The sequence below is a fragment of the Ambystoma mexicanum genome, chromosome 4q (assembly GCF_040938575.1).
Source record: "Ambystoma mexicanum isolate Mex_15411 chromosome 4q, UKY_AmexF1_1, whole genome shotgun sequence".
In the NCBI taxonomy this organism is placed as follows: Eukaryota; Metazoa; Chordata; class Amphibia; order Caudata; family Ambystomatidae; genus Ambystoma; species Ambystoma mexicanum.
The window spans coordinates 577,895,041-577,920,982 of NC_090928.1; the positions used below are offsets into that span (position 1 = coordinate 577,895,041).

The 25,942-nt window shown below is 44.5% G+C and overlaps 1 protein-coding gene across 1 annotated transcript in view; it reads left to right on the forward strand.

The window, feature by feature from the left end:
• Positions 1–25,942, forward strand: part of LOC138467267 (protein phosphatase 1 regulatory subunit 14C-like) — a 677,926-nt gene that overhangs the window by 8,530 nt on the left and 643,454 nt on the right. The window contains exon 2 of the mRNA XM_069607278.1: positions 3,555–4,069. Coding sequence (XP_069463379.1) covers positions 3,555–4,069 — 515 coding nt within the window. The remainder of the gene's footprint in view (positions 1–3,554; positions 4,070–25,942) is intronic.

The window sequence follows — 25,942 nt, forward strand, 5'->3', positions numbered from 1 at the left end:
TTTACATGCAATTCTATTGGTTAGGAAAAGGTATCTTTACTATAAATACTATATCTGTATATGGTAACAGAGTTAGGGGATTGGGTAAACACTGTCAGGTGGGCATCTAAGCCTCTCCTTCAAAATGACTACTGCAGACATCACTAAAAGTATGACATCCCATTGGTTCTACTAACTATAGGACACTAGATTATTTGGTCCATTGTGATTGGGTTGGCACCAACCCCATGCATACTTTTCTACTTTGCTTAGCAGCACACAGAATGGTCGGCCAGGTGTGATGTGCCCCTTAGTTACCCGGCCTTCCTCCAGTCCTTGTTACAATCAATCATAACTTTAGTAGCCATGTGTCAATTAGTTCTCTGCAGTTGGCCTCGAAACTGCATCTTCTGTCTGGAAAAGGTTCTGATATCTTCATCTGGCCTGGTGTCATGTGTAGGTGTGAACCCTCGCTTCTTCTTGCTCGGCTGGTCACGTGATTCAGACACCGTGAATTTGCCTCTTTTCCATCAATTAGTGTATTTGATTTTCGTTTCACCCGCTATTTGCCTTTCGCCTTCTCATCTGGACCTTTCAGAGGCAGGATATTCTGTTCTTAGTTTCAATTAGATGTAGCTACTATTAGTTTCTTCTATTGGTATGACCTTGGCTCTCCTGGCACGAGTTGCCTCTGCTGAGTGTCATTTTCAGCTGTCTCTTCTCGTTTCTGCTAAATGTGGAGCTTTCTCGTGTGGCCTTTAGTAACCTGGGTTGATTCTGCTTCTTGTGCAAAGTAGAAATAAACTTATAATAAGGTGCTTTGTTTGAGGTAGGTAAGGTATAGTGGCGCTTACCGCACTATTCTTCTACTAAGCATAGCAAGTGCACTGTTTTCTTAGCTTTCTTGGTTCCAAGCATATTTACAGGTGTAAACTGGTCGAATATCTTCATCTTGCTTACAGCTTAAACTTCTTGCATTTTGACATTGTCCTTTCACTTTAGGTTCACTATATCCTTCTTCATGGCGTTTCGTCTCTTTGCATCATTGTCTGGTTGTCATTTCTCCTATCTGTGAGTCAGTCCGGGCCCTCATGATGTCACCATTCATCTTCTATTAAGGCCTTTTTGGTTTCCTTCAGGGACTGTACTTAAGCGATCTTCATTTTGTTTCATTTGTTGATATGGTTTTCTTAATGGATACCTTACTGTCCATGGTTTTCTGGGTATTGGTACTTCAATAGGTGCTGTTCTTCTAATAGGCACTGGGCAGAGTCCTACTGCGGCTCTCTGCTGGTTTATTTGCTCGTCATACGTCACATATCTCGGTGTGAACGATCCTGGTACTTCAAAAGCATACTTTTGGGGTTGAGGTCTTATTTGGGACCTCCTCTACAAGCCCATGGGCATTTGTCCCTTGTCCAACCGTTAAATCTGCCTGTCTCGCAGCCATATTTTCGCTCCTTTTGCCATTTTATGACAGACTCACAACGTTTTAACCAACTACTTTAAGGTGTTTACATCTTGTTAGTGCAAATCTTGATACTTTATTGCATTGGGGTTAAGGATTTAGTATATGTAAAATAAATAAATCTTACCCCTGTACTGAAAACCAAAAGACAGCATGCATGCTCTCAAGCAAGCAGGGCCGGCACTAGGCAAGTGCAGCGTGTGCAACTGCACTTGGCCTTGCACTCACGGGGCCCCGCGCAGAGGCGGAACCTTTTTAGCCTCTGAGAATCTCCAGTGCTGTAATCAGTGGCGTATCCAGCCATCATGCAGCCGCTTCACACTTCTCGGCCAGGCTTGGCTTCTTTCACAATGTAAATGCACATCAAAAGAGGGTGGGACTTTTGTTCTCATGTGCATTTACATTGTGAAAAAAGTCACTGCAGGCCGCGAAGGGTACCATTTCTAGTCTCTGCAGTTTCAAAGCTCAGGCTGATTGCCATTCTTATGCAAGGCCACACACAGCGTCCTGAACTGGGCAGCCTGTGGCTTTTTAATGACCTGCAACATGCCCCTTTCTCTTATCCAGCACATCCTTTATTTGACACTGATGGGCTCATTAGCTTAGCGAGAAGGTGTTCACTTAAAATAAAGTTCCTCTTATAAACGTTTGCTATGATGTCTGACATGTAAAATAAAAGGGTTGCTTTATGTGAACAGGGAAATGCTCTTAACACTTTGCACAACAGCCTGCTGGAAGTTTGTGACAAAAGTAACCTTTAGCCAGCTAGTAGTCTTAAAACAATTGTTTCAGGCTTCTACTATTTTGTGTTGTGGGCCATCCAGTTTTCCATTCAGGATGTGGAAAATAAAGCAACAACAATTTTCTTTTGCTTTAACATGTGTCTCCAAGGATTAATGTATTTTAATGTTGCTTTCAGATATGTGTATTTTATAAGTAAACTGTCTGAGCTCTAAGGTTTCTCAGGGCCATGTGTGAGAAGGCCATGAAGTTCCTGTTTTTTCCATTTGGATTCTGGGACCTGTAGTTTTTTTTCTCTCCCGTTGACATTTAGGAAGATTTACAACTCCCAGAATGCCAGGGAAAATGAGAACTGGATGGCATTCTCATGCAAAGCCATGGGAAACTGGAGAGCTCTGCTCCATGATATATAATTGTAAGCCTTGAAATCCAAACTTTAAATATCTGTGCCAAGTGGAGCTTGGAAGGTAGGTGTTCAAGTGGTTAATCTGTGCATGGATTAAAATCCCAGATTCACTGTTTAACCACAGTGTGTGATCCTGGGGAAATGAGCTAATCCCTTGTAGCATAGAGGACTGGCCTCAGAAGAACCATCATTAACTTTGTTCTCATTTTGCTGCCAGTCACCAAAGTGGCATGGGCCATCCAGAGTACTGCCCAATAGAGAATGGGTCAACATTGTTTTCCTATGTCCTGTTACGCCATGTTATTGAATCTTGTATAGCACATAGTCTGCCATAAAAAACAAGAGTCTGTGTGTTTTGGGGCAAAGGGGCAGGTAGGCGAAAAGAAAGTACCTTTAAAGTCAGTGTGCTATAAATCAATATGCATGCATCAATGAAGGCCGTTGGGTTAATGTGCCATCTGCTGTGGTCTATGCTTAAACTGCTGACCACGGATTCCATTCCCCTCACGTTTCAATCTTCCGAGTTCGGGTGGGTGTAATGTCACTTCCTGTAATATCATTTGCAAATTAAGGGGCCCAGCAATTATTTTGCCGCACTTGGCTACACAATTCCTAGGGCCGGCCCTGCTCACAAGTACTTTACAAGAACTCCAATGAAATAACAGGCGATTACAGACAGGGCTCACAAGCAAAGAACACAAGACAGCTGTTGGGAATGTGTCTGAAATAAACTTTCATTTGTGGCGTGTTTATAATGGACCCTGCTCAGGTGGAAATACCTCTGGGGATTTCCCCCTCGTATGCTTCTATGGATATCTGGAGATGTAGCAGTGACAAGGAGTGCCTTTGGTAACAGTAGGTCACTGAAAGCAGGCGGGGAGCCAAATGCTTTTTCTTCCCTCATACGGCGGCAGGGCACAGGAGCTTGTGACAGGTGGGCTCGTTCGTTGCGTCTTTAAGGTTCCCCCTCCTTGCCCGGCGCAGTGTCTGGGGGCGGACGGTCGGCAGCAGAGGCGCCTCCCTTTAGTAGCTGGAACCGGCGGAGAGCGCAGTGCCGGCTGGAGGCGGCAGGTGCGTGCACCGACCGAGGAGGCGGAGAGAGAGACTGGACTGAGGGGCAGCAGCAGCAGCTCTTGAGCGCGGGCAGCCGAGCGGATCCACAGCGGCGGAGCGGCAGCATGTCCTCAGCCGTCAGCAGCGCCGCCGAGGCCGGCCCCGCCGTGGCCCCAGCCGCCGTGCAGCCACGGGTCTTCTTCCAGAGCCCGCCGCTGGGCAGCACGCCGCAGCCCGGACCGAGGGAGGAGGACGAGGACGCCTCGCTCGCTGCGACCGCCGCGGCGGCTCAGAGGCAGCAGCAGCAGCGCCGGCAGCAGCAGGGCAAAGTGACCGTCAAGTATGACCGCAAGGAGCTGAGGAAGCGGCTGGTGCTGGAGGAGTGGATCGTGGAGCAGCTCAGCGCGCTGTACGGCTGCGAGGTACGTGTCGCGTCCTCGCACCTTTGCGACCTGACGACTGAAGGGCCGCTTCCCTCTCCAGTCCTAACGCCTCCTGGAGGTGCTGTCGGTATTTTGTGCTCATTGGGCTGAGGCCTGCAGGTGCCCCTGCTGCTCCCCATGGGCTGTCTGTATTGGTAGAAGTCTCGCCTATGCCACCTACACTGCTGGCATATCCTTTGCCCTGCACGTGTCACCCCCTACCCCCGTCCATCATTTACTGTCTTTTATCCTTCACAGCCCATGCAGGCAATTTAGCCGCAAATGCCATTGTATCCCCAAGCACGCCGCTCCATGCAATCCCCATTTACGCTAGTTATTGCCATCTTCTGTGTGGCATACATCGTCTTGCCAGGTGCTCCACTCCTTCCTGTTCTAGGCATTTGCTCCAGATTTGTTTAAACCCTTGGTCTTGCCCCTTCTCTCTTATGTCGTGAAGATGTGCTCAGCTGCAGTGAGCGAGAAAGCCACAGCCCGCGAGCCCTAGCATACTCTGCTCCTTACTGCTTCTGGCATTGGCGGGCATCTCTCCAGGAACAGCTGGTGCTTTTTTTCAGTGGAGGGGTGTAAATATTAACCAGTAGTGAGCGACTGAGCGTAGCGAGGGAGCACAAACTGATCAAGGGGTATTTTTCTCAAAATTATGGGCAGGTGCCTTTACAGTATGCTTTCTGTGGAAACAAACATAAGCAAAAATCCATGCAATTTACAATCCCTTTTTTTGTTTGCACTGTGTTTGTTTTTGTAAGGTGATACATCAACATTTGAATAGATTCCAAGTCGTTTGCTGGGTGCCCACAGTATATGCCAGTATTTTCCATGTAAGAACACATTTGGGTTAGATTCCAAGTCGTTTGCATCTGGGTGTCCAGTGTTTATGCCAGCATTTTCCATGCAAGAACACATTTGGGTTAGATTCCAAGTCGTTTGCATCTCTGTGTCCACAGTATATGCCAGCATTTACCATGTAAGAACACATTTGGGTTGGCTTTGCTCAAACACCTCCATAATGGATTTTCCCAATAAACCTAAGGCCAGTACCACCAGCCACTGTTAGAAGACACTAGTCTTGGAATTATTCCCACATTAGAACATGCTCATATTGGCTTTGGCTATAATGTAGTTTGAATGCCCGTTTAATAAACATCTCCATGATACCTGTGCCAATATAGTCCCACGACTACCACCAAAGGACACACCCACTAATGTTTTGCCCATAATGTACTAATGCCACAGTGACCATGCTCAATGCGCCAGTATATGCCACTATCGGTATGCTCACAAGAACATGCTTGTATGGACTTTGCTCATAATGCGGTAATAAAGGCAGTGTTAAAAAAAAAAAAAGTCCAGGAGGGCTGTACCATTATATATTAGTAGGCCCACCTAAGGACACGCTTGTGTTGCCGTTGCCCGTGATGCAGTAATGTTACAGTAAGAACACATTTTCTTGCTGGCAGTGACAATATATGCTAGTATTCCCATGCAAGAACATGCTCGTATTGGGTTTGCCCATAAAGCAGTAAGGAATGCAGTGTGACAAAACATGTCCAGCATGGCTGTACCACTATATGCCAGTGTTCCCACCTACAGCACATTCAGTGATGTTGGTTTTGCTCCTAAAATGACAAATGACCGTCACCTCAGCAAGAAGGCATGCTCATGCTGGCTGCATTCAGTGGCGGTGCCTCTTCCTTCCCAACCCAAACAACAATAGCGGACCTTCCATCTGAGGTCAAGTGGCTCCCAATGCAAATTCAAGATTAATGTCAACCTTGATATGAAAGGTGAAGTTTGTTTTCGGGTTGTTTTCTCCCGCCATCAGCGTCTTTAGCAAGCCTTTCTGCGCGAGATAACCCATCACCATGTTGCCGAACCTCATGAGCGTGCACGGTTTGTGCTGCTGTTACCTCATTAAGGCCATTACCTTGATCTGAACCGTGGGATGAACAGCCCTCTTCCGCCAGTGGGTGCATGGGGGGGAGGGGGATTAGGCCTAATTCCCTGTCTGGAACAATCACAGCCTGGCTATGACCGTAACGAGCCTCTTGAGTGCAGCCATGTAGACGGCTGTGTAGGGTGTTCTGATCTCCCTGGGCACGGATCCAGGCAACATAAACTCACTTGCCCTTTGACTAACCCAATGCACTGCAGCTTTTTGTTTGTTTTGTTTAGAAGGTGGCACTTTAGTGCACCTATAAACCAACACGAATGCATTTGAGTTCAGTTGGAGAGAGATGGCGTATGTGGACGGACACAGTGCTTGCAGGTGTTGTGTGGTTATTTACCCACCCATCGACTGGCCATGCTAATCCCTGTGGCTTTCCAACCCACTTCCTGCCTCTCCCCGCTCTAAACACACCCTCCCGGGATCTCGCTAGAGCTAACTTTACCAGGCCTTAAAATTAAACTTTGCACGGAGTGACTGCCAGGGTTTTCGCAAAGCAGTATTCTGAGAGCTAAGGGTTTCAATTGGTGCTGTCAATGCGTTACTGATGTAATAAAAATGCCTTAACCAGGTGTGCCTTCAACCACTTGATTTATAAAGAGTATTCGTGTGCTTGACTGAAATCTTGTTAAAAACAAGCATTGAAAAGCCAACCGTTTTGGCTTGTGTATAGGTATTGGGCATTTAACGGGCACTGATGGTATATGCCCAGGTACTTGCTCCATTTTCAAGCTTCTGCCATTAATTCAGTTAACACTTCTTCAATAGTGCTTGGCAAATAACCTTCCTATGTCTACACAAAAGCCAACACTGTTGGCATTGCCAATGCTGGTTAATTGTGTGCTTTGTGGGACGTGTAGCATTGCATTTGGCGTGTGCGTATTGGTGTTTGAATGGGGCTCGCTGGTTCAAGCCCCAGTGGCCTGCTGAAATGTCAAAAGGTTACATGTTTTGCACTGAAGAAGACGCGCCACAAAAGATCAACCAATGCCTTGAGACTACTTCACTTCACCGGCGCCTTAGAAAGCCCATGAGGCCCCAAAAACTTTGTATCGACGAACATGTCGCTCTAGCTGGAACATCCGCATGTGTTTGCTTCCGAGCGGGCCCACACTGCTACACTGGACCGACCGACAGACAGACCTGCTATCTTGCCTCAGCAGGAAGTCTCTCCGCTCAGAAATCTATAGCATTGTCCAGTGCAGTCTGCTGGCCTTCATGATATTATGCAGGCAAGCACAATCGTGGATATCGGGTGCACCCCCACACCCCCCACCCGGTTTCTGATCAATCCAACGGCAACGTGACAGTTTTTTTTATCCAGAAAGGAAGGGGCCTCTTGAAGACATTGATCCTTTTTCTCAAGAAGAAACAAGGGCGCCCATTTACGTTATGGCGTAACGTAAAAGGGATGTGTAAAACGTGATTCATCATTTTTACGTAATGCCAGTATTAATGATTTGTAAGGCGGAGCGGAGGAACACGGTGCACTTACTGCTTTCGTTCCTATATATATATATATATATATATATATATATATATATATAATACACCTGCCTTTATTTCATCCAGTATCTAATTGTGATGCCGGGGTTAATGCTTTTTTTTGTTGTTACCTGTTAAAAGCAGGCGGATTCTATAGGACTTCATTGTAAATGCTACCGGCTGTTTTGTAGGCGGCATTTATGTATATTTCAATGCTTGCCAATACTTTAGGCCCCAAAGGGAGTAAAGGTGATTCTGGCTTTTTTTTTGTTTTGTTAATCCTTTTGGCGAGTTGTAGTACAGGTGCTGGCATGGATCTTTTTTTTTTTACACACCAGTGCAGTACAGCCTTTGCTTTGTGTCAGTCCTGATCCGCATACGAGGATCACAAGAGTTTATCATTTGTGTAAGGTCTGTAGGATTATTTGGGTGGGGCATGAGGTTGAACCTATGCGTTCTCTTGACTTTTTTTCCTACAAAGAAGATGGGGGGTTCCCTAGCTCAGTTGCTTCTTTGAACAACATGTTGTGGCAAAGCCTGGTTTCTCAAAACCTAATACAAGCATTGCACAGTAGACTTCTCCCGGGGAAAGTTTCTGTCAGAATCTTAGCCTCACATCTACTCTTAGGTTGAGAGCCTCATGGTCTGTCATGTGACCTTTGCTCTGTTTTGCTTTTGGGAACAGACCCTGTGAGATGTTGTACCCTACATTTGCGAGTGTTTGTCTTTCTTATGTGGGATAACCACTGTTCTGCAGGGATCCGTTCTCTGCCTGCATTCCTTACTCAACAACCCCATTGCTCAATGTGGTGATCAGTATGCTTGATTATTTAAGGTATTCTCTGTGGTAGGGAGTTATTTACTCACACTCCTCTCTAGTCCACCTGGCTGTTTGGAAAGTAGGTTTTCTCCAGATTGGAGGATGCTCACTGGAGTTCACCAGAGTATCCATTTGAAATACCAGCCTGTTTGGCTCATGAAGTGAGAATCTGCCCCACCAAGCTCTCGCTCTGGTGCATGCTTCTCCAGTCACTGCTCCCCGATACCTGCCACATTAAATATTAAATAATCAAGCGAGGTATGCAGGTCTGTCTGCCCTGTGGTAGATGCACGGAGACCTTGTGTGCTTCAGAGAGCACTTTTTGATACTTGAGCACAAGTGGCCAACCAATTACTTTTGAACCACATTAAGAAAAGCTACTGTATGCAGACAAGGCATGGGCTGCTCTGTTCCACCATTTTTTAGTCATGGAAGGTCACATGCAATTCAGGAAAGTCTTTATGTACCATGAATGGTGCTGTGGCGTAGCGGTTTCTTCACCTCCAAGGGGACACCCCAGTGCCATGTGTGCACAAATCAAGAGACGTGAACATTCCATCATGTGAGTTTAGCTCATAGGAGTTCTGGTTGGCAAAGGCTGGGTGAACTTTATTTTAGATGGAAGAGTAAGTAAAATAAACGGTTGTACAATGTTTCCTTCTTAATGTAACTCAATCTTGACACATGGTTTCCTTCTTTCTACTCTTAAAAAGATGATGGCATAAATCTAAGTGCTTGATGTGCTTGGAGTTAGTCATTCTAAGAAACGCGTGGTTTCCTGGATGCCCGCTCCTTGCTAATGGTGCGACCCAGTGCCATCCTTCTTCTCGGACACCCATAATATTCCTATGGCTGCCTAGTGCCTCCCTCTACTGTGTTAAGGATTTCAATTGGGCGACACACACCTTGGTCTCAGCCTAGTATGTAGCGCACAACTAAGATGCCTTTCTCTTTATTTTACGCAGATTCAATTTGAGATGGTACACAACTCTTCTCACACCCCCCTTTTAAAATACCCCGGGTCACAATGGACCAGGCTGGTTGGTGAAAATGCAATATTTTATTTACTTTAAGATTCAAAGGAAATCATAACATTTTAATATGGGGCAGCAATCACCAATGGGGTGTTAATTACAATGAAAATGGAAGCAATGCACTTGGTTAACCTTCTCCTGGAACATATACAAAGCACAAATGAATCGGAGCACTTTTTGAATTAGGATAGATAGCACCCAAGGTAAGGTTTCCCCCTGCAACATTCCCTCAGTCCGCAATTAATCAGGTTCTGAGTGGATAGAATGAAGCAGCAGATAGCCAGGAAAAGGGGCAGTAAACAGAATCAAAATCCGACCTTCCCTCACAGAATGAGAGGATTTTAAACCCTTTGCAAAGGCATGAAATGGCACTCGGAAATGGACAAATACATAATGAATGTGCGGTTAAATGTGTGAGGCAAATAGGATTTCTCCCAGCAACAGGAATGCAGAACCACTAGCAATCGCAATGGATCAACAAGAAACATACAATTTGAAAAGGAGTGGAAAGTTAGAATATGCTGCAGCCAAATGACACGTTGGATAGTTGCAATTTTCTCAATTCCCGTTTAAAATGACCCAAATGTTTTTTTATAAAAACGGGTGAAACACTGAAAATCGCAATGCGGTTTTGGGTCTGGGGACAGATGTATATCACATGGACAATATCAAAGTGAAAGAATGGTGGTAGCTGAAGATTTGGATGAGATTCTCGGGGTGGAATGGGGTTCAGTTTTAGGAAAAATAGAGTAGTTAAAATGAAAACTTGTTTTGAAATAAAGGCAAATGTTACTTAAACTAAACTATCTAGACTATATTGTTAAAGAGGAACACAGTAAGCTGCAAGGTTGATTCGTGAGGTCAACCTTATCACCCCAGTGCTCAATTTAAACTGGAAATTAGTTTGATTACTCAAAATATAACTAAGGGCTTAGGATTTACACCAGACAGAAATGTAAAATAGAGATGGCACTAGCACTTAGAATTCTCTGTGCACCCTGTCCTTGATTTCTAACAGTTTTAACAAGTTACCAGGGTATACATAGGATTGCTTAGAGAGTGTAATACAGACAAAGGGGTCAAGATGGGGAGACTGTGTTTCTCTGTGATGGGGAGATACTCGCATTCCACACTTAGGTTTGGAATTATGGAACAGCCAACTGGGTCTGGTCACCACACGGCAGGCGCGCCTTACAGCAAACAGCCGGGCAATTCTGGTCACCGGATGGCAAGGACAGCTGGATGGCAGGGTTGCAGCAGGCATGCAGGTAGTGGGCAGCAAGCTGGTCTGATTTCAGGATGCAAAAGGTACCACAGATTTTCCCTTTTTTAATGGGATTTTATTATTATTTTTTTTTTCTGGATCAATGGCCTTGCTGGGACAGGATCAGCAATGCTTTGGCCTTGTAGTGAAATCTGGAATCAGCGAGATGAATGGAGCAGATCAGGAAATTCAGGAGAGTGTGTGTGTAGAGTCCTGTCAGGGACTCTTATTTATAATGCATAGTGACATCATAGAAGTATATGGTAGGGCAGGCTTAGCTAAGCACGCCTCTAAACCACTGGATTGGTCAGGGGTCATAGTCCCTGCCTCGCTCTCAGCTGGTTGGATTTCAAGGGCTTGATGTCAGATTTATGATGTGAGTTTTACAATGTTCAAAACCTCCCACAGTTAATTTGACCACAACACAGTTTTGCCATAAATGGCACATTTGTACAGTAGTAGCATTTTAACAAATTACATGATTAGATTACATATTTTGTGCAGCTCATGATTGTGAGACTCTGTTTCGTCCGTTTAACAGTTTTTGTCGTTTTTAGTGAGAAATCTTCAGCCTAAAATTCCATAACTTTATACACGGGTGTGGATTATCATTAGGCATGTAAGTATTAAATTTTGCAATGGCATCATGGATACTTTCCTTTATAGTGCCCAATTCTCTGCCATTTCTATTCCCCATATGTCAGTGAAGTCTATGACATCTTAAATTGAAGCCCATATCACATTTAAACGGTTAACTTTTCACATTTTTGCAAAGTCCTGTCTTGTTGCAGACATAAAAGTCTTTAACATTTTTATTAATAAATAGTCCTTGGCGGCAAATGTCATAATTGTTCCCCATATATGGGCATGCCTTTCCAAGGCTACCCCCCTCAACCCAGGGTTGGCATGGAGATTTCCTCTGGAGATTCTGGTAAAAGTCATGAGGAAGTGTGATTTTTCACTTCGCGCATCCGTGTCCTAGAAGTTCCATTGTAAGATAGCCCAGCCCAGACCCAAGTCTGATTAGTATGTGAAGTTTCTTTGTCTTGGTCAACGTTTTCCAGCCTAGCAATTATCATCCAGGTGCCCTGGAAGTTTATGCTGGTTCGCTTTTGGGGGAAGCCTTAGCTCTGACCAACTGGAATAACCTGTTTTGGGAGCTTCCAAAATCCAGCCCATGCAGTTTAACAGTTTTATTTGTCCTTTATTTTGTCCTGAATCAAAACAAGCCTGTTGAATAAAACAGCCCATATATGTTTCCCCAGCAACAAACCCCTTTACATTGCTAGGCACGGACAAGCTTTCATTCAACATTGTACTTTTTAAAACGGGCCTTTTTTTCCCTCTGGTTTGTAAAAGCCCATTCTGACGCATTTGGTGAAAGCCGGCATATTCCTTTCAAATTTCGTTTTTTCCTCTTCCATCTGGATTCCCACATGGGTTTTGTAGCTGTAATCGGCTTGTTTTACACAACAGTCTGTACAGGGCAAAAGTCTTCATGAAATCAACATGTGGACAGAAAGCTATGATTTTTCTTTTCAAGCAGTGATTTTTTTGGGACATTTTGTAGTACATATTAAGCATTTCCCGTGTAGCTGAAGGAACGCTTTTGTTGATTTTCTAAGGTTTGACTGGCACAGCCTGTCATTCAGGAATAAGGCTCTTTTCTGATGGAGCACAATGTGAATATGGCTGGGCATGAACGGGTCTTTTTGATAAAAGCAGTTTGATGAAAACAGGGGACAAATAGCACCAGAGTGGCATCATTTTAAAGGTGAAATGTTCCCTTTTTCAATAGGAACTTTGGGCTTGCAGCAAATCAGCACTGCTTTTTCACTCCATTTCTTTAAGACAAACAAGAACACACCCTAGTAGCCTTTCTCTGGGTGCTTCCTGTTCCATCTTGCACAATGGCGCTTTGGCAAAACAGTGCAGCCATCCTTTTGTTACTGCAAACACAGTTTGGGTGCAATGGTGCTCACCGGAACCAGCACAGCCATTTTGCTGGTTCTGCTGAAGTGCAGCTTGGTGATGTGGGGGAAGTACTGCTGAGTGGGTAAATATATCCCACAACTGTGACCCCCCCCCCCCAAATATTTTTATGGCTGCCTGGTGCCTTGTGCTACTCCTACATCCAGTATATTCCTGCGCGGATAGTCCTTGGCGGGCAACCTCTCGTGCTTTGAGGGTATCTGTTGACTAAGGCTATTAACGAAAAACTGATGAGCACCGTTTGCTGGCTTTCGTCTGCCATTCTCCTGCAATGTTGAAAGGGTGCCCCCTGCTCATTTGTTGTACTGTACGGGTTGTTAGACTGTCGGGGTGACCCTGGGGCTCAAACACACGTGGCCATGTCCTAAGCTGGAGAATTTAAGGACTGACGCTGCCCTACAATGTAACACTGTGACAAATTAGATTGACCCTATTGCTGCCAAATGTGTAATTCTGAGAATGAACAATGCCTTTAACAGAACAACAGAAGGAACAGCCAGATGCCCCTTTTTAAATGCTTTGCTTGTTTGATTTGATCTTGTGTTTAAAAAATGTTTGCACCCCCCCACTCCCTCAACCTAGTGCTGATCAAACTTGTGGCTGTGGCTTTGTCGACTAATGCATACATCATATGGACCTTAAGGTCACAGGATCAAATTGCACCAGGTCCATTCAGCACTTTATCCTCCTAAGCTTGATAAGATGAGTACCATTAAGTTGGATAGCCGTATACATGGGTTATATACCTGTATCAGGGTCTGCAATCTTTGGCTCTCTAGACGTGTTGCACTACAACTACAATTTGACCTATCCAGCATTGCCAGTGGTGAGGGATCATCTGAAGAGTCACGGGTTGCAGACCTCTGACCCATATTGCCAAGAAACATCTAGGTTGAACGTGCACTCTACACGTGTACACTTGTTTATTTTTGCCTCTAATTTTTTTTATATCAGCAATGTAGCAGTTAACACACACTTGTGTTTGGGGCTTTTTTCTTTGGTGTTAAAAGTAGGGGTTTCACGCAGGGTTCGAATTTTGGGTGATTTTAGGTTTCTGTGTTGCTGCTGGGTTCCAGTGTGCTGATCCATAGCCCCCTTTTCTGTGTACCGAGGCAGTGTATATATTTTGTGGGGATAGATTGGTGTTCCTGCTGGGCCACTGGGCTGGATTCCTCCACCCCAGAACATCTTTGTTACAAGGCCAGAGTGGGATGTTTGAGTTGGACAAATCCATTTCTACCTGTAAAGATGTGACAAAATGATTTCTGCTCCGCGGGAGTACAAGGGTGAGCAGTAGTGAAACCACTTCCTCAGTCCTCACACTTCTATAAACCAACAATGATCACAATCATAAGGGAAAGCGGACAGTTAAGAGAAATACTTCCTTCGCCTTTTGTGGTAACGAGGGAAGGGTACACTCTCAAGAGCCATGTAACCGTGATTCAGTAGCAACCCAACAGCAAAGTGTAACTGTCGAAAACATCTGCAAGTATAACTAAAGAGAAAAATACTATACAAAACACACCTCTGTGGAAAGAACCGAGAATTTACCGGAATAGAAGATGCAGTACTCTGTGTAATGAAACAGGGGGAGGGGGATGGGGGAGACAAGTCAATAATGGACCACACGGACAGTAAAAAAGATATCTTCTGGAGCAAAAAGGAACGAGTGATGATGATCTAACCATTCTATAGAGCCCAAAAAATGGACCAAGGGAGCAGTTGTCAGTCAGTAGTACTTTTCTCTAGTCTCAGTCTATCTACAATGGCGAACCAGGCTTATAGGTACTGTTGGAGTGGTTTGAAGCAGCTCAAGCACAGTGGTCACATTCTTCTAGACTGGGACAGAGGTCGAGAAAGGGTAGAGCTCAAATTTGTTGCAGTTCAAAGAGATTCTTTGAAGAAGGGTGGATTGTGAGGGCCACCATGGTCTGTTCAACCGCGAGATGCTGGTGACTGGATGCGCAGTTCAAGTCGGGCGAAGATGCTGGTGGGTCAAACAGCATTTCTAAGGTGGCAGATGCTATGTGGAGCATTTCAGTCGCATCAACATGCTCCGCTGTCATGGTTCAGAAGTGAACTGGTTTGAAGGTGCAGTTAGCGATTCGAAGAGTGAGTTCCAAAAGCAGTTCTGGAGTGTTGTGATGGCTCTTATGCGGTCATGGGGGAGAGGGAGATCCAGATCACGGACCATAGTCGTTCTGTGGTGGGAATTCTGGCTCTGAGGTGTTCTCTCTCTGGGACACAAGTGGTCCCTGTTCTCTGGCTCCCTAGGGAGGCTGGTGCACATTTCCATTGGTCAGTGTCACTGGCAGATATTCCAGTTTTGGTCCAGAAGAAGGTAAACCCCAATAGGCCCTGGGGATGAGTTGGGAACAGAGGTTGCCTCTGCCTTGGACACTCGGTCTTCACCTCACTGGTGGAGGGCTTTGGAAAGTCAACTCTCCCAACGGAGGTCCAACAAAATTCTTCCTCATTGTGTTTGTTGCAAGGTGAATCTGAGAAGGAGGAGATGCCTTCTTTTAATGGCAAAAGTCTTCAGGTGTCTGGATAAAAGCAAAACTGCTGTCAGGGTCCAACCCCTGACTGGGAACAAGTGGACTTTGCCTTATGACATCACATCCAAAGTGCTTTGTGTTAAAGGAAGTGGAGGGGACCGGAAGGAAAGGTGAGAACCAGATGATGGAACCTTTCTCCAGCTGGTCTGAGGATGAACTTGACAGTCACTGCAGCTGTCTTTGACCTGAACTTGCTCTGTGTCACGTGAGATCAGGGTACTGATTCAGCCAGGCACAGGTGGAGTTTGGGGTGAGGAGTGAGGTCTGGTTAGAAGACCACCCTCTGTGAGAGATTTTTACCCACATAATTGTATACTTAATAAAAACCAAAAGAGACAGCAATTCTATGTACTTGCCAGATGGCAGTCCTTCACATAACACTTGCCTACCTCTAATGTGTGGAAGATCACAGATTGGTATCCACAGGGGATTAGTAAATGTCCTAATACTGACTTCTTTCCCCATTAATTGGTTACTTGGGGTCTGGAGACCCTCTGCCCTGTCTGGATAGGCCATTTCATATCTGCCTGGGATCTGGAACCAGTAAATGATTCTTTTTTAAGACTTCGAGCAGACCTCCTGAAGAGTAGACCACACCTACCTTCGGATAGACCCTGGAAGACTCCGTTGCAGTGTCTCACCAGAGGAAAAAGTAGCTGTTTACTTGCCTCAAAACCCTTAAACACTTGGACAGAAGTGCGACATCCTTGGCTAACAACACCCTGATTAATGTGCGGCAACCCATGTCGACTGGGCAAGAAGCCAGAGTTTTGGGACACATTGCATCTTTCTGCAAGTCCCAAAGGCCCTGTGTCGCTTGGCTCCATTCACAATACCGAAGACTTTTTGGAGATTCCGTATTCTCAATTATCTTTTTCCTTGAGGTGACCTACGTGGTTTGATTGCTGAAAATCGTTGAAGGAAATCTGCAGAGGATTGACTTTGCCAAACCCGAATGCTCAGTGGCAGTGTAGTTCCATTATCTCCAGAGATTCTCCGAAACATTTAGGCACCAAAAGAAGAACAAGAAAGCCTTATTTCTAAGGGGCAACGTAAGACCAGGCGTGGAGCCACCCCGCTATCCAGGTTCAGGTTGTGAGTGGACTCAGTTCTGCAGTCTTGGTACTTGTACATGTGCTGTTGCTGTTTTCAGACTTTCGGTAAATTTGACCACTGAGGTGGGCGAAAATGTCCCTGTCAAGCCGACCAAGGTACAGTTTGGTCAAACTGATCTGAGGGGCTAAGTATCGCGTACCTTGATAGTTGTATATCACCACTTCAACTACTTTTGCACATGTTCGACTGCATTCCCGCATCTAGTCCATCCTCTTTCGTTCTAGTATCCTATTAGATTTCTCTTAAGATTTGCATATACTTATTTCAATAATTCTGCTGGAATGCACGGTGATATTCATAATTATGTCTTTGTATTCATTTGTCTTGATCTCGCCCCCCCATTTATTTTTGAGATTGTCCTCTCATAAAAAATGGTATAAATTGCCATCTTTACAGATCTCTGGTCAAGGCCATTTCTCCAGGTGGGTTAAATTAGCAGTTACTTGTGAAACGGGTGCTTTTTGCAAAGGTGAAGAATCGGCTCTTGCCAGCCATTGTTCAGAGCGCTGCTCCCGTTCATCTGTGTGTTTTTTATTTTTATTTTTTTAATTTTTTTATTCACCTTTCCTTTTCAAGTGCAAATGAAAAGAAGAGCGTCTTTGTTAGCAGAACTTTTAAAAAGCTGTAGCCTAAAATGGTGTCAACACATCCGTGCTTGGGAGCAACATTTCCTGCTAGCATTATCCTCCATACGAGTGAAAGTTTGGTGATTAGAAATGGGAGCAGGGCAAAAAGGTGCCTGCTGCGCGTAGCAATGGGCACAAGTAGGTGACTTTATCATGTGTTTTTCTTTCACTGTGTGTTTTTAAGTCTCTTCAGGTGGGGGAAATGAAGCTCGTCATATTATTCTTGCTCAACATGTTTGAATAACTGTTTTATATTTTTTCTGGTTTGTTTATCATGTGATCTGTTCTTCTTACTTCACCTCTACAAATCAGTAAATTAATTTTTCTATTTTTTCATTTTTTTTTTATTTTATTTTTTTTTTACCCCTGGAAACCCCAACATTAACACACATCTTCATAGGTCAAGTTGGTACAACTATGTTAAGTGCCTAAACTGCAGACTGGGCTGAAATCCTGACTTCACTGCTTAACCAAAGCGTGTTGTACTGGGTAAATCATTTAACCTCACCGTGGCATACCCGTCATACTTGGAAATCCCTAGAAAAAATTCCGTTCACAGTGGGCACTATCCAAAATCCTTATATATATATATTTTCTTTTCTTCTAGACTATAGTGTAGCTTTTACAAAATCACCAATTTTAGTCTGCACTTGGTGAAAATATTTTCTGTGTTGCAATGAAATATTTGTTGATTCCAAATATACGGTCACCGTGAGGCTCTCGGTTAAAGTGCTGTTGCTGATTGATGAGTTGCAGTAACACTCAGAAACAATTGTACAATCTTTAATGGCTGTAGCAAGGCTAAGCAGCAATCACTAGCATTTAATAAATAAATGCTAGCAGCTGCACACGGGGAAAAAAAAACGTTTTTTAATAAACACTGACATGCTTTGAATCACAATGCACCGACTTGGAAAGCGTTCAGGACCAATACTGATATTACACACTTACACTCACCTTCGGTTTGTGCAGCTGAAAAATTTGCTTTAGTATGAGTGAAGTACCCATCCTGAACACACTTCATTGCGGGTCCCCATCCTGTTGCGTGCGGGGTAAATGGCTTCGGAACGGACCCCAAATGTCCTTCGGTCGACATGCCACCACAACCATTGCCACATAACCCTCTTCCCTTTTCATTGGCGTAGGTGAGCTCGTTAAGCCATTCAGCGCATGCAGGCGTGGTTTTAGAATTCCAATATTTCAATATACTGAACCCATAGACCTAGGGCCCTTTAAAACGAGGTAGCAATACTTGGAGATGGATGGGGATGCAGAACGTACTCCTACATCAATAATCAAACCGACTCGGGAAGCCACGCTAAACTATGCATATTGAATACCGAGTTGACGAAACACTTGAAATCAAACATATTGCATATTGAGTTGAAATACAACGTTACGGGCAAAATAAATAGCTAATGAAAGTCAAAAGGAAGAGTGCCCATGTAAAAGCAACCTATGGAGAAAAGAACAAAATGTAAAAGAGAGCAACAAAAAAGGTGGGCATGAAGGAGAACACCCCAAAGTTAATCTTGTGGATGAATACAGTGCTGCAAGCTCAAAGACTGGCAAAGAGGTGTGTGACACATAATGGCAAGGACAAGAGACTGAGGCAGAGAAGCCCAGGGAATGTTAACCTGTATATAAAGCCACGAGGCCAACAAAGGGAAGCCAAGCGAAGGTGGATCTGTACATCGGGGCAAATACTGAAGAACCTGTGTGGGTTGAAGAGCCTAGAGGTCCTGGTTGCGTGAATTGTGATGGGTGGACCGTGTGGTTTGACAACTGCACCTAGACCAGCCAGCCCTACAAAGTGAAAGCCAAAAGACATTGTGGATTTAACCAAGAAGGAGCGCTGTAAGTGAACTGATGACATAAACCTGAAGGAGGGTCAAGTTCACCTAGAATTAAGTTATATTTTGAAAGACTGAAACTAACATTGGTTGCTACGTTGAAGTCTTGGGGAAGGGAACCCTGAGACTTGATGAACTGCGGAATGTTCTCTTGAGGACGGAGCCTCAAGACCCCCTTCTTTTGAACTGTGCTACTTGGAACTTGGGGAAGGGAACCGGATTGTGTGGAATTGTTCAACCTTGTACAAGGTAGACTTTTGTGGCACTTTCTTGTACTTGGAGGGAGGGGAGGGGTGGGAGGAAAGGGGAGCTATAGAATAAGCTAAGAGCTAGACAAAGCTTTATGTTGAACACTATTTCTTTCATTATTGACTTCCGTACACGTTGTTTAGCTTTAGTTGTGAGGGCAAGCATAGGTTTTGGACACAGAAGGACTTAAGTTGAACTCCTAGACTCTGGCTTTCCTTAGTTTTATTCACGTAGGGAAATCCCACCTTAGCATAGGGCAAGTTGGGCATTCTACCATCCTGACTTTGAGTTAATCAACCAGTTTGCTTTGAACTTTGAATCTTTAGTCTGTGTCTTGCTTCATGATGCCTTCACACAGGACACACTGCATCTATGGGCCAATGCTGCATAGGAATCCAGGGTGAGCACACCTCCACTTTCCACTCTTACTGCAGCAGCGTCTCCCTTCCTCCGTGCTCTGGATACTCGGCTCATTGTCACGAGAATCACCTCTGACACAGGGTTAGCGGTTCAGCTTGAGCAGCCTGCTGGTTTCAGCCCAGGCTGCAGGATCTTGTGGCCCCTCCCCCACCAAGGCACATTGGCAGCGCCCTCGTGTTCCCCAGGCTCAGCCTCCCCGCTGCACCGCAGATCACCACCGAGGCTTGCTCCTCCCACTCCACCATCGGATCAGTTAATGAAGCAGCCACTGTATGTTCTGCACCAGCCACAGATTTTAAAACTGTAGATCTGGCACCAGAGAGGATATTAAATTAATCCAGATTTTGCCAGGTCCCGAGCAAGCCATCTTTGTTGCTGCTCAGCCGCAGCCCCCCCCAAAAAACTTTAACACTTGCTTCTGTGTACGCATGACTTATTGACCTGCACCCTCTCTTGCCACACTTAATCCTTTCTACCAACCAACACATCTTGTAGGAAACCGAATTATAACCCATTTAAGCATCTGGGTTCACTTTCTTGAAGACAAAAGAACAGCAGCCTTTGGATTTGAGCATGCAACCATAGAGGGCTTACCCTACTTAATAATGAAGATGATTTTGGAATCGAATTTCGACAGTACGTATTGAACAAAGCACCACTTGATCGACCTGGCAAAAGCAATGCACAAAGAATGCTAATCCCTTTTGTGTAGAGAAAAGAATATGCTGCAAAAGCTTTAATCAAACTGGCACCCAAGGCTGAGCATGTGTTCTTCATGCACGAGTCACACACAGTTGTGGCATCTATGATAGCAGATTACTTGAAGGAAGCATAAAGAGTACACAACTTGAAGGAGCACTGATTGCATGGGGATGGACAGACTGGCATGGCAATGGAAGAACCCTAGATAGAAAATGTGTTGCTTGCAAAACCGAAGTGCGAGTAAGAAATGAACTGCATTAATAAGGCATGCATGGTATGGGTCTGGGGAGGGGGAAGGAGGTGTGGCTACCAAAAACAATGATTGATTAAATCCAGTCCCAACAAGATTCCCAGGTGTTGAGCAAGAAATGAACATTAGCATCTTGAAATACCTTATGTGCAGGAAATTAGTCCTTATAATTAAGAAAATACATTTCATCTGTTTCTAAAAACATGTTTTGATTCCTCTTAAATCTGTCGCTATGCCTTATAGAAACTAGACCCAGGGTCTTCAAACAGTAGTTAACGAGCGACTGGTAGCTCTCCTGAGACCTCCCAGTAGCTCTTCACATCAGACACCAAGTGAGCAATGGGTGTTTATTTTGGTGTCTGAAGTCCCGGGGCCTCCCCCCCCCCCCCCCTTAAACCCCCCTCTTCTTCCTGCAAAGAAAACAGTCAAAAACTGTGTCCACAGTGAGAGGAGGGGCTGCATCTGGGCTGTAAGGGCTTTGTGTCCCAACAAGGGGTTAACTATCAATAACACAAGTAAATGGGGAAATGTGTATTGGAAGGGATGCGTAAATCTGCATGCCATGTGAAGCCAAGCAGGGGCTGTGATTGTTTCAGTCTGTTTCTTTAGATTTTTTTTGGTTAGCATTACTTTGCATGCTGGTAATTGTAGGCTTTCAATCCGAAAAGTGAAACTACTGTGTGTGTGCTTGCAAGAAAAATGTACATCTAGCATTGTGTGTTGTTGTTTATGGTAGGACTGTGAATTATGTTTTACATTTGAAGATTCTGAGCCCTCTGTTTTAAGGCAGTAGTACCCCAACTGTATTAAAGGTTGAGATGTTATTTACCTTGCTATGGAGGACCTCTGTGCTTTTCCCAATTCAGGAATTCGAGAGCTAACAGCAATTTTACTTTTAAGTAAATGTGGAAAACTACTAGCTGGACTACATTCTGTTCCTTGTCCAGTTACATTTATAAAACTAAACAGGAATTTAATGTGATGAGCTAACAATGCCAGGACTTAAAAGCATGATTTAAGAGTTCTGTTTCAGCCTATGTTTCACGAAACGGGAGTATGAACAAAGTAATTTGGTTAGACAAGTAAACAGTGGTTAGTATATATTTTGATATGTATAGGCTAGTTACTAAGTAACAGAGAACTGTAAAAAAAACAGGTTGGTGAATACAGGGTGATGACATTAAGAAGAGCCATGGGATGGGAAAACATTACTAGGTTTGATCCCCTTTGGCTATGTACACAGACTGGGAGATCTACAGGGATGTCAAATTGTGGCATGGGACTTTCAGCCTTTAAATACTGGGTTGAAATGGTGCAATTTATGAGTACAGTGTTTGCTAAAAAAAAACTGGGCTAAACGCCACACCATGTGTGGAATCATGGTGTGGCGTTTAGCCCAGAGTGCTGTTGCTGTTTCGAGCTACACACAGATTGCTGTGCACTGGTGGATATCATGCAGTGTCGGCCTTCACAATGAATGTCCCAATTGGTTTCCTACATTTTGATATGCTTGACAGTTTTTTTGAGACTGCTACTAATCCAAAATAATGAAAGAAACCTGTTTTTGAAGTCATTAACATTATGGTAAATTAATGTTATTTCTTTTTTTTTTTTAATGTAAATCAATTAAATTTCTCAGAAGAATCTTGGTACAAATTCTTATACTTGTGGACAGTACCATCCCAGTAGCTCTTGCCAACCCTGTACTGGATCATGCAGCGATTTATTTTGTTTTCTTTGGATTGATGTTTGGTTTGCTACAGTGCCTTAAGTGATGCATTCAATGTCTCAAGTTACATGGGGCATGTTGAGATGTATGCTCGTGGGAGAGAATTGGGAGAAACACAAAGACTCCTTCACATGTATTGTCTTTTCCACCAAAAGTGTAAGAAAGGGAATTCAGTAGTAGACATGGAAAAATACTCTGCAGTGGGGGGGTGGTATAATGGTTTTTATGGAGATTGTGAACACCATGATTAGTCTCTTACACAAAGTATGTGGCAGATAAATGGTATACTTGCTTTGCCGTCCAGTTGTGCTACAATGTAAGAAAAGTGCCTGATTCTTGGTTGGAGAAAGCCACATTTGTAGTTTTGGCTATATTTTTTAAGATGGAGCTATTGCATTGGTACAGCCAGGGAGAGATGGCCTATGTGGAGGAACACTTTCTTGTAGGTGTGAGGTTATTACCCACCCCTTCAATGCCCATGGCCAGGATAAATCCCTATAGGAATAGCTACAAATGGGTGCTGGCAGGAAGGATCCAATGTATGAAAATGGCACAATTGATGTAGGTGGATTTGTGTGGATGTCCGCACTACTATTGTCTATCAATTTTAGGACTGGCTCTATTTTCAGAATTGGGCAGGAACACGATTCATCCGAAATTGGCTCTTGCCAAGTACGTGTGTTCGTGCTTCCCATCTTGGATACATCCTCTTTCCTGCCCCATATTCTGCTGAATGTAAAAGGAAGAAAACCCCATGCAGTGCCACTTCATTGCACATTTTCCCATTATTTCCCAGCTACTGTTATCTTTAGACCCCACCACATCTCATGGGCTGCAGCTTTTCTTGTCTCACTTGTCTTAAATTCCTGGTCTGTTCTTTTGCATGAACACACATGTGATCTCCCCAGCCCATCTCCCCACAAGAGTGATTGTGTGGACCCCTGCAAAGGCCTAGGGAATACTCTGGTAACTGATTATCTGAAGAAGTTTGTTCCGTGCAATACAGGAAGCCAAAGAGGCATCCCAACAGTTTCCTAGCTCTAGGGAACATGGGCTACTGAAATCAACATCTGCTCTAAGATGTCATGGTCTTGAGGAGAGAGCCAAGGGCTCAAATTTATTGTATTGTATTTGTCATTTATATAGCGCCCTTTCACCATTTGTATGGCCTAAATGCGCTTTGTGGTTGGAACGCCCTCAGTGACCGCAGTCTATGTGCAGGAGGTTCTAAGAGTTTAATTAAAAAATGTGTGTGCATTTTGCTTTGTTAGGACTTAGATGGGCTGGCTACGCTTCAGTAAGCGACCCGGAGGTCGGGCATGAGGTGGGTGCTGTTGGTGGTTTAGCTAGTGCGGAAGATTCGATGTGTGCCCAGCAACACCAAATTTCTTTTCGTAGGTTGTTGCTGAATACCAATGACAGATGTGTTTGAGTTACGTCAGGGGTTTCAGTGTGGACAGCTATTCAAGCTGCTTAGGCGGGAATACCATAGCCATAGGGTGCATGGATTGGTTGCCATGCCTCTGGCCTTTGTCCACAGGTGTGGTGTAAGGTATGCGTATTGTCTGCTTGGATGGAGTTCGACTGCAATATTCTTTTTCTTGGTCCAATGCGATTGGTCTCGCTATTCATGGTCTCCCTGAAGCAAAAGTCTGACCAGTGGGAGAGGGGCTCGGAGGAGGTGTGGGGGTGAGAGGGGGGGGTAAGGGTGGTGGTGAGGGAAGGACAATGGTCTTGTCATGGTGTGCCGCTGCAAACTCATCGGAATATGAGACTGATTAGAAGGGGCACGTCCAACTGGGGTGCAACAGATGTGTGAGCATAATTTGGCTCACCTGGGTAGAGGGGGCACCTGGAGGGGGTACCACAGTAGCACCTACATTTGAGACATCTGGATAGTGGGATGAAATGCTCAAATGGGGACACAATAGTAGACAGTAAAATGCAGTCAAACCCAGATTTGGGACACCTGGAAAGAGGGAGGGACTCCTAAATGGGGGCATAACCATGCAGACGGAAACTACAAGGTTTGGGTTACGAGTGCGGAGGTTAAGTGTCTTCGCTGCGAGTACAACAGCGGACAATTTGCCTACATGTGAGATGTTGCTTCTTGACCCAATCTGTCTCAATGCGAGAAATGGCTAACGCAATCTACCTAGATGCGAGATCTGGCTAGGCGACACAGTTGGCTTAGGCATTGGATATGGCTGACATACATATCTGCAACTAACTACAGGCTTTTAGGCAATATGAGAATGTAGAGGAGCAGCTGTGTGCCTCTGCATGAGATCCCGCCCCACCCTATCTCCCATGTGTTGGAGACATGAAATTGTGCAGTGCCTAACACCAGCCATAATACCAATACCGCAGCAAGTGTTCGGAAGAAGATACCCCTTGAGACCACCCTACCAAATGTATCCTCGACTTGATGATAACCTGAAGGAGTGTGAAAAGAAGCTGACCAATGAATTAATGACGTCATAAGTGTGCACAACGTCTTGAGATACTGGCTAAAGATGATGTATGGATCCTGAAGAAACTAATGGCGGAGTAAAGAATCGAGTGAGTTTCCCAATATAGAAAAGACAGATTACATGTGCATGAACTGCTGCCGAAAAACTTCTGTAAAATAAATGTACAGTTGTTGAAATGCAAGGTCGATTAAGTCCTCATAGAAGCTGGCTATGAGTAGTGAATAGGACACAGGCGAAGCTGCCATTGTATAGAAACTGGACATTGGTTATCATGAATTCAGTAGGCCAGAACCCATGAAGCTGGAATAAAAAACTGTTGCAGCAACAATAATAGGCCCATGAAGCTGAAGGGCAAGGCTGCCTGGCCTGGAGTCAAGATTCAAGAAGCAAGGTCAGCTATCTGTTCTGAAGGAGTAAGTGGAGGATGAACCTTCTCGCATTAAGGTGCAAGATAAAACACAACAGGTGGCAAACTTTAATTCATTTAGAGCATTTAAAAGCTGCAAAATGGACCAAATCGTCGTCTCCCGTCATGTGAGCCAAGGATGGAAATAGAGCTTGAACTTGAAGTTCCAGACACAATAGCGAGTGCTCTAACTCCCGTGCATTCCCAAACACAAGGATATTCTGCAAGGCCAAGTACAAAGCCAATTTCATGGCAGAAGGCCTGGGCATTAAGAGATGTTGGGCTAATTGGGTGGTGAGGTAACTTCATGTCCTATCTGCCTGCACCTGGGTCTTGGCTTACATGGTGCTAAATGAACCGAATGTCCCAGACATGGCACCAGCGTGGCAATCAATTATATTGAGGTCTTTCGTTATATGGACTATAGTTTGAAGGGCAATAAAAAACTGTGTATCTAATGTTTCTGAAATTACATGTTTTTTGGAGGTACAGAAGTTGTCCACCTGATAATGGACAACCAATAACAATCTTGGCCCCTATAGAAAAGTATACTTTGAATGTCTGCCTTAACCCATCACAACCCCCGATATATAACCATTGCCGCGTAGTATGATGGCACTGACGTATTTTTCATATGCAAACCATATTTTGTGTGGAGATCATTGAGTCACTTAGCATCCGTCCGTTGATGATCGTTGTAACCTCCCTGTTTTAGATAATTGTTAATAAAACAGTACTTTGCCATCTTCCTGAGTTGGTTCCATTATCTGGTGTGATCTCATCCATTACATATGCACGTTCCTAAAGGGCCATATGCTCAATAATAGGGTACTAAGATGGGCGGACAGTCTAATGGGTAGCAGTAACTGCCCCTGTACAGACCTCGCCTACCTTGTCAGTTGCTGCTGGTTGATGGCGGTAGGCTTCCC